The sequence below is a fragment of the Poecilia latipinna genome, unplaced genomic scaffold, assembly GCF_001443285.1.
Source record: "Poecilia latipinna isolate Pla-1442-1.1 unplaced genomic scaffold, P_latipinna-1.0 Scaffold3212, whole genome shotgun sequence".
Lineage (NCBI taxonomy): Eukaryota > Metazoa > Chordata > Actinopteri > Cyprinodontiformes > Poeciliidae > Poecilia > Poecilia latipinna.
This window is the reverse complement of record NW_015115828.1, coordinates 46512-55653: the sequence shown is the minus strand read 5'-3', so window position 1 is coordinate 55653 and position 9142 is coordinate 46512. Positions and strand designations below refer to the sequence as shown.

Genomic DNA, 9142 nt, shown 5'->3' with positions numbered 1-9142 from the left:
CTGTGGTCCTTGTTGTTCAGGACATGATACCTGTTCTCACACTTGTTCACTATCCACTGCAGACCTTCATCACTCTCTATACGCTCCTCTACAGTCTTCACTCCTAACCAGTCTCCAAATGTAAACAGAACAAGTGTGTGTCTCCAGATTTCTTCCCTAAAAAGACTCATATGTTCCTGAACAGATGTCAGATATAATGAATTCATGATAGTTATCAGATCAATAACCAGCAGCACAGCATGTGGTCCTGGAGGACACAGATTCACACTGTTCTCTATTTCCAGTTTATCCATCTCACTGGTTTCCTGAAGGGTGTTGATGTAAAACCAACCAGGAGAATCGACCACTGTGAGCCGCCTTCCTTCAACCAAACCATGACTGATTTCACTGTGAGTTGTTCTCCTACTACTTTTAGTAACACCAAAGGCATTTTTCCTTAGGATGGTGTTTCCTGTTGAGCTTTTCCCAGCACATGATGATCCAATCATCACTATTCTTAAATGGTCTGGAGGGACAACAAAACAGAGAAACCAAGAAATTATGTAGTTTCCTCAATTTAAAACAAGTTGGCAACTCAGGTTTATTGAGATCAGGGTCGACGACACAGAAAATAAAGTAACCCAGCAGTTGCAAAGCTGAAATAAATTGAAATTACTGGTGGCCAAACAAATAGTCAGGTGGTGAATCTGTTGCATGACCTGCATGATCAATGTCATTTTAAGTGACTGTTCTATCTTCTTTTTACTTTACAGCTCCCCGTGAACTGTTAAAAGATTTTGCGAAAGAAAATGAACTTAAGTTTTCTTGTGGGACTGGTTTGTCTAGTTCTATGTTGGCTTTCTGTTTCTGAATACTTTCTCTGGAAACAAACTCAATCTTCTGGTTGTGTTTTACCAGAAGCCATGTAGTAGTATAATTAAATCGTTTTTTTTAATCTTAGTCTTATTGGAGGTTTGTTTTCTTCTAAAAATAGTAAAACATTCTCTGAAATGACAACACATCGCTTTGGGCCCATCTTTGCCTAAAGCTGCACCAATCTGCTGTATCAGGTTGGTGCAGATAGCTCTGTTACAGTATTTACTGTGTTCTTTTCATAGCAGGTCTCGTATCCCCATATGCCCACACACAAATCTCACAATAAAAGCAGTGCAACAGTATTTGTAACAATTTAAATGCACCTTAAGCATAAGATAAAACATAAAACCACAACAAATTAAAACCAAAATATTTTAACTTCTGGAAACAAATATTAATGTCTTCTAATCACTTCAGTGACACATTTTCAAAAAGTGAAAATTCAACAAAATTTTACAAAGGGTTACAGGTGATGTTCTCACAGAAGATGTGAATCCTGAAATATTATTTCCTATAACATGGAGAACTGTGACTTATTTTTTTTTTTAAAATAGAAGCTTGTAACCCACCTGAAATCAGTTTATTGAGTTTGGTTCTTTGTTTCTGGACTTGATCAAACCTTTTTGAGGCTCTTTCAGTCAAATCTCTCATTTCTTTTCTCAGAGTTTCTCCTTGACTTCTGTCAACAGAACAGTGTCTGAATCCATTGATTGTAATCAGGGTCTCAATTTTCTCTAAAAGCTTCTTGACTTGATCTCTATCTTCTCCGTTACTGATGTTGAGAAAATGTTTTCTGTTTCCACATTGTTGAAGAATCCACTGCAGGACTGGATTTCTTCTGATTCTAGATTCTATCTTTTTATCACTACATGGAGCGACTGCAGTGAACAACACAATGGTGTGACTGAATACATCTGCATTAAAAAGCTCGAAGTGCTGCTTTAGAGATGCTTTGACACGCTGAGAGACATGTAAACTGATAGGAATGACCAGGAGAAAGACATGAGGTCCTGGGGGACACAGATGGACACTGTTCTGGATTTCTATCTGATCCAATTTTGGAGTCTCTTCTCTTGAATCACCCCACCTCCATCCTGGAGTATCAACCACTGTGACTTGTCTGCTGAACACTTCCTGCTGCCTCGCTTCACTCTGAGCTGTTCTTCTGCTTGTATCAAAAACATGTTGATCCAGAATGAAGTTTCCAGTTGAACTTTTACCACTGGGACTACCATCTGATCTCCTTCCTCCTATCAACACAATCCTCAACTCTGTAGCAGGGTGGATTTGTGCTGTAAGGAGAGTTGAGACATTATTGAAATACAGTTTACAAATGTTTTTTGTGTAAGCCATCTCAGAATATAAAATCTATTTGTAATGCACATTTCCATAGGAATAATGTAAATCACTTTACAAAATTAACATCCCAACATAAAAAATCTAGAAAAGCAGAGGGAGCCATTTTGTCCTACTCCCATCTGCAATGTAAAGTCAAAAGTCTCTGAATTCAACATATTTAGCCAGTAAGACAACAGTTGAAAAAAGTGGAATCCAAGATGAGAAAAAAGTCTGAGGAAGAGTTTTATAAAAAATCACTAACCTGGGCTGGATATAACTCCTGAAGCAGACATTTCTTCAGCTTCACACTGTTGACGTTTCTGCTTGTTGTTTATTCTCACTAAACTTGTTCCTAAATGAAAGCAAATTGCAGAGATGATTGTTGTGATTGTTGTTGGTTGGTAAAGTCAAACATGGCCAGAAACTGACATCTGCTGGACGACAAGGACAACTACAGGTCTGTTGTGGTTTTCAGAATTAAAGAAATTCCACTAAAACTGCTGAGATTAGAAAAATTTTACAAATAGAGTTATAAATAAAAACTGAATAAAATTTGCCAAGTCCAAAGCACAATCAAGATTTATGCATTTTCAAGCATTTGCTTTGTCTTATAAGATCTCAACTCATAATTAGGAGACAGCAAAAAAATTGAAGGTGCTCAAATTATAGCAAAATTTAATACTTATTTTCAAGGAATTAATTATCTAAAATATATAACCTGTTTACAATATTGTAGCTGCTTCTTCTCTACTCTCTGAAACACTGACAGAGTCTATATCATTTGGACAGATATGTCAGTTTGCTGCTTTAAGTTGTTAAATCAGTTGAGTTTACACATTTAAAATGTTCATTTAGGATTAATTAGAACTTCACTGCAGCATAAATTAAATTTTAGACTCTGGACCATTACTGCTGATAGACCCTGTTAAAAAATCTGTTAAGTGATGGCAGCTCTGCTTCATGTTTTAAATCATTTCACATTATACAGTCTCTCAGTCCAAAGGAAAGCTGTGACATCTTCTAAAGGCGCTATGTAAAATGATATAATAATGTATCATGTAGAATTGATATAAAGCATTTGAGCTTATGTCATATCATGTTATTCCCTCATCAAAGCACACCTGAAGTGGTGCTTTTATTATTTTATGCATGTTGGAGAAATCCTCTAATTTCCTGTGGAAGCCATTCAGGGGATCTAAAATGCTTTTTCTCACAAAGAGCCGCCTTCCACACAGCTCCTTTCTGGAGCTGCAGGTCCCAAGCTCCCGCCTCACAGAGCACTTCTTCCCCAAACCCTCCCCACTCACCTCCTCCACTCTGATGGCAGCAGCACCTGGTGGCATTGTGAATATGTGGAACTGATATAAACTATTTCTCAACCCAAGTACCAGAAAATATTTGTAAACAGCTTAATAGAGAAATGTTGTTGTGATGAGGTTCTGAAGGCAGAGTGTTTGAAAGAGAACAAAGAGGCAGAGGTCCAATTTGAAGGAATCAAATTGCAAAAGTTACATTTATTTTAAGCTATGTTTGATACATTCATGATCTTTATAACAACTGAAGGTTCCACTGGAGACCTTCCTCATTTTCTCTGTGTTCCTCTACAGACTTCACTGATTTCCAGTCTCCATAGCTAAACAGAGCAAGTGTGTTTCCAGATTTCTTCTCTAAATAGACTCATGTTTTACTGGACAGATCTCAGACATGACTCATCAATGTTGATTTTCACAGGAATAATAATTCTGTGACTTAGACCATCCACTGTAACTATAACTAGGGTTTCTCTGTCAGCTGGAATTTGAACCTGATAGTCTGGTTTGAACTGCTGGAGTAAAAAGAAAGTCAGAAATCACATCTGAAGATAGTCTGAAACAAAATCGGGGATGTTGTTTCACCCAAGATAGCCCAGCTAAATGAATATGTTTTAATACCCTGAAGGGATTTTGGTCACTGTTGCATTTCAGTTTTAAGAAATTATAGCGAACCAAAAATGATTCTTCATATCATATACTTGATCAATTCTTTAGCAGATGGAAACATCTTCTCTAAAGCTAATCTTAGAATTAACTCTACTGATCAAAAACTGAGGTCAAATGAACCTTTTAAAATTAGCATTTCAAGGTTTCCGCAGCACACTTGCATAAGGTTATTTTTTAGATGCATCTTCTAGTTGATTAAAAAAGTCCAATGGAAGGTACAAAACATAAAAGCAAGATACAGAATATAGTGTGTCCATTAATAGATAAGTAATACTTTTATGTTTTATTTTATCATAAACAAATAGAGATGTTATAACTGATGTATTTTCTCTTGAATGCAGCTCAATCAACTATACATTACATTTACTCTCCAGCATTGGTTTAATAAAAAAAATTACCTTTATGAGTATTAGGTAATGTACAAGAAAATAGGATGAAAGCTATATCAGGATTATGAAAAATATTTTAAATATGTTAGTGTTATTTTTTATTGGATTTTATGAAGTATTATATCAGGAAAGAACATAAAAACTTTTCTGGATATTACTCTTCAAGTGACGTTATGTCTATTTTTTTTTGTTGATTAGCTAAAATAACAAGATTTAAATATTAAAGTTTTGTTTTAGAAGTTCATAAGATAAGTTTGTACTTTGTTCTTTTCCTAAATTTCCAAGTTTGCTTTAATCGTTTTCAGAACTTTCATCAACGTTTTCCAAATATATAGTCGAGGCAAAAATGCTGCCGATCCCAGAGCTGATCGCAGACAGTTTGACTCTGTTATTCAGCCATTCAGCTACTTGGTCATGTCCTCGTCGCCTCCTGTTCTCTGAAATGCTCCCATATTCTGAGGCAACATCTCCACTCACTGAAACAGAAATTAAAGTGTTAATTAAGAGAAAAATACATATAATTAAGACAAAGCATGTAAGGAAGACTGTAAATCATTAAATCATTATAATATAAAACTTACTGTCAGGATTGCGATCTTTGCTCTTTGCTGTTCTCACATGAGTTGCTGTTGGTTCTTCTGGTTCCTTTGATAAAGCTTTCATCATTCGCTCTATCAGCTCCTGTTCTCTCCTTTTCCATTCTTCTTCTAACTGTTTTGCTTGCCAATGTGGAATCTGAGGTTTCTTTTCTTCAGCTTTAATTGTGAAGCAACCTCTGTTTTGCTTCACAATATCAAAACATTTTTGGAACATGTCTTTGATAGGAACAGGGTCTTGAGAATGATAAGGGTTTATAACATGGTATCTGTTCCCACATTTCTCCAGAAGCTCCTGGAGCTCCTTTCCCTCTCTGACGATGTAATTCTCTACAGGGACGTCATTGATCCAGTCTCCCCTGGTAAACAGAACCATGCAGTGTCTCCACACTCTCTCTGTTAATGGCTTCATGATCTCCACCAGAGCTTTGAGATCTTTCTCTGTGAAAGATCTGAGGATGGGAACAAGCAGGAGAAAAACATGAGGTCCAGGAGAACACATGGAGACACTGTGGAGAACTTCATCTTTGATCCAGTCAGGTGGTGTTGGGTCTGAGAACCAGCCTGGAGTTTCAACAACTGAGACTTTTACTCCATCAAAGTTTCCTTCATGTTTCACACATGTTGAAGTTTCTATATGATCTTGACAGGTCTGAAATCATAAAAAACAAAATTAATAAACCTGCTTTACTAACTGAACACCTATATTTGTCTGTATGACATGTTGTTGCTTAGTTTGAATGTTGTGTTACATTTTTTAACCAAGCTCTGAGAGAAGTTATATTAAATTGATCCTTGAACAAGATCAAGTTTCCAGCTAGACTTTTCCCTGAACATTTCTGGCCCACAAGAACAATCTTGATGTCACAGACTGAACTTCTTTGACCTGTAAAAGAAAACAAAAACAAAAAATACACTAATATTTTTAATCTTAAAAATAATGTGGCATTATTATATTAGAAATATATTCTATTTATTACCTACCTTCAATCAGCTCTTTCAGGACTCTTGACTTTCTCTCATTGATCGTCTTCAACCTCTTGGCCATCTTGTCTCCAGTCTCTCTCTTGGTTTCTAGCTCTGCTGCTCGGTCCAGCTCCACTTCATAGTAAGGATCTTCATTTCCTGCCCACATCTCTTCAATCTTCTCCAGTAGTTCCTTTACCTGAGTCTTATCACTGTGGTCCTTGTTGTTCAGGACATGATACCTGTTCTCACACTTGTTCACTATCCACTGCAGACCTTCATCACTCTCTATTCGCTCCTCTACAGTCTTCACTCCTAACCAGTCTCCATAGGTGAACAGAACAAGTGTGTGTTTCCAGATTTCTTCTCTAAACAGACTCATGTGTTCCTGAACAGATCTCAGATGTGATTCATCAATGTTAATGTCCACAGAAATAACCAGCAGCACAGCATGTGGTCCTGGAGGACACAGATTCACACTGTTCTCTATTTCCAGTTTATCCATTTCATTGGTTTCCTGAAGGGTGTTGACATAATACCATCCAGGAGAATCGACCACTGTGAGCCGCCTTCCTTCAACCACACCATGGCTGATTTCACTGTGAGTTGTTCTTCCAATAGATTTAGGAAAGCCAAATTCATTTTTTCCTAGTATGGTGTTTCCTGTTGAGCTCTTGCCAGTCAGTAACCCTCCAATCATCACTATTCTCAAATGGTTTGGAGGGACTTTTCCACCTAAACCAACAAAACAGAAAAAAAAATCAGTTTCCTCAATCTAAAAAAGTTTGCTAATTGGCTTTATTTAGAGCATGGTAGATCACACAGGAAATAAATGAATCAAACAGGTATTTTTCGCAAAAAAATACTGAGGTGATGAATTGTGTGATTTAGATTATTTCAAGAAACTTGTTTCTTCCCTTACAGCTTCCACTGAATTGTTAAAAGATTTCAGAAAAGAAGCAGTCAATATGTTTTTTTCTTTTATATAATACTTGTTGCACAAATCTGCTCATGGGTGCAGATGTGGGTTCATAAACATGTGTGCCACTCTGCAGCACTTCTCAGCAGATGGAAGAAATCTGGTCCAATCAGCAACACACTGAACTCAGATACTATAAGGAATCCAAAAGAGCTGCTAAAGTCCCCAAAGCAGCATTTCAAAGGCAGACTGATCAAATTCATGGGAAAAGGACTTAGACTTAATAAGGATTACTGGTAAGCCTTTCACTGAAAATGTAGTCTGGCTTTTCTTTTTGTAAGAAATGTAAAATTTATTGAAGGAACAATTTACATTGCTGGGATTTATAGTTTTGGTTCCATTGAATGTATATCTAAAATTCAATTAATGCAAAAAATGATGTCATGAAAGAAAAACAAATTTAATAATAAAAATAAGTAATTTTGGTTAAAATTGTGAATGTCTATGTCTAAAGTTAATGATGGAATGATAACCAAGATAAATTATTAATTTCAAACTATCTCTAAAATGTATGTTTGATAGTTTTATATGCATTTTGTAGTTTTTTCACCTCTTACCGGTGCAAATAAAATTGAGTGAGTGAAATCCAGAAGTCTTTAGTCCTCCTTTTTCAATGTGGGAAGCCATGAACACTTCACTGTACTTTATGGATAATATACAATATTTGATGTTTAATTTCTTTAAATGATTCTCAAACACAAAGTTTTAGCTGTCAAACTCTAGTTGACCTGATGCAATTACCCACAAACAGAATAAGAAATATTGCAGATTATTACAAATAAAGTAACTCTCAACCTACCTTCAATCTGTAGCTTCAGTTTGTTTCTTTGTTTCTGGACTTGATCAAACCTTTTTGAGGCTCTTTCAGTCAAATCTCTCATTTCTTTTCTCAGAGTTTCTCCTTGACTTCTGTCAACAGAACAGTGTCTGAATCCATTGTTTGTAATCAGGGTCTCAATTTTCTCTAAAAGCTTCTTGACTTGATCTCTATCTTCTCTGTTGCTGATGTTGAGAAAATGTTTTCTGTTTCCACATTGTTGAAGAATCCACTGCAGGACTGAACGTCTTCTGATTTTAGATTCTACAGTTTCATCACTACATGGAGCGACTGAAGTGAACAGAACGATGGTGTGACTGAAAACATCTGCATTTAAAAGCTCCAAGTGTTGCTTTAGTGAAGCTTTGACTCGCTGAGAGAAATATAAACTGACAGGAATGACCAGAAGAAAGACATGAGGTCCTGGGGGACACAGATGGACACTGTTCTGGATTTCTATCTGATCCAGTTTTGGAGTGTTTTCTCTTGGCCACCTCCACCACCATCCTGGAGTATCAACCACTGTGACTCGTCTGCTGAACACTTCCTGCTGCCTCGCTTCACTCTGAGCTGTTCTTCTGCTGGTGTTGAAAACATTTTGACCCAGGATGATGTTTCCAGCAGAACTTTTACCAGTGGGACGTCCATCTGATCTTCCTCCAATCAACACAATCCTCAAATCTGTAGCAGGATGGCTTTGCGCTGTAAGGAGAGATATTGAGTTAGAAACACCTACTTTGTTTATACCAGCACTGAATTTCCTTTCTAGGTCAACTGTATTTGGGTGATTCTTTTTTTGCGGCAACATTTCGGCTTCAGGACATTTGAAAAAAAAAAGTATTAATGTTTTAAGTTTTAAATATTGTGTTACAACACTGACATGTTTAACAATAAGAAATTAATAATGGGCAAGCTCAGGATTGGATAAATTAATAATTGCAGGTGTTTTTTTTCACCATTGTCTCTGACTGTGTTCCACCCTGTTATGAACATTTACATATACACCACAAATAGTTAAACATGTTGTTTGTTTTTATGCAATAGCCAGCCCCGCCTTTATCTCACCACTCATTCGACTGACTACTGACCAGTTCTCTGTCTAACAGGTCCGGAAAGTCCCTGAAACCCGGGTCTTACCCACGAATCGGTTTATAGGAGATATTCTATTCAAACTGGTGGCGGAAAAGACTCGTCTAGCTCTAACTACCTACAAATCCAGAAGT

General features: G+C 36.7%; 2 protein-coding genes and 1 long non-coding RNA gene across 3 annotated transcripts in view; 1 reads left to right on the top strand and 2 right to left on the bottom strand.

Moving 5' to 3' along the window:
- Positions 1-5: 5 nt before the first annotated feature.
- Positions 6-2533, bottom strand: LOC106940399 (GTPase IMAP family member 3-like; the record flags this gene model as incomplete). Its single annotated transcript, XM_015023136.1, has 4 exons — positions 2456-2533; positions 1421-2147; positions 957-960; positions 6-515 (listed from the first exon to the last, which is right to left on the bottom strand). Coding segments are annotated over exons 1-4 (1272 nt in total), but the record flags the coding sequence as incomplete, so codon positions are not given.
- Positions 2534-4221: 1688 nt separating this feature from the next.
- LOC106940402 (GTPase IMAP family member 8-like) overlaps positions 4222-9142 on the bottom strand; it is a 15196-nt gene continuing 10275 nt past the window's right edge. Inside the window, exons 2-6 of the mRNA XM_015023139.1 lie at positions 7902-8621; positions 6142-6858; positions 5910-6043; positions 5143-5809; positions 4222-5037 (exon numbers count right to left, since the gene is read on the bottom strand). Of these exons, the coding sequence (XP_014878625.1) occupies positions 4853-5037; positions 5143-5809; positions 5910-6043; positions 6142-6858; positions 7902-8621 (2423 nt within the window). The 3' untranslated portion in view covers positions 4222-4852. The remainder of the gene's footprint in view (positions 5038-5142; positions 5810-5909; positions 6044-6141; positions 6859-7901; positions 8622-9142) is intronic.
- LOC106940403 (uncharacterized) overlaps positions 5449-9142 on the top strand; it is a 24455-nt gene continuing 20761 nt past the window's right edge. Inside the window, exon 1 of the long non-coding RNA XR_001423083.1 lies at positions 5449-5519. This is a non-coding gene — a long non-coding RNA (uncharacterized LOC106940403). The remainder of the gene's footprint in view (positions 5520-9142) is intronic.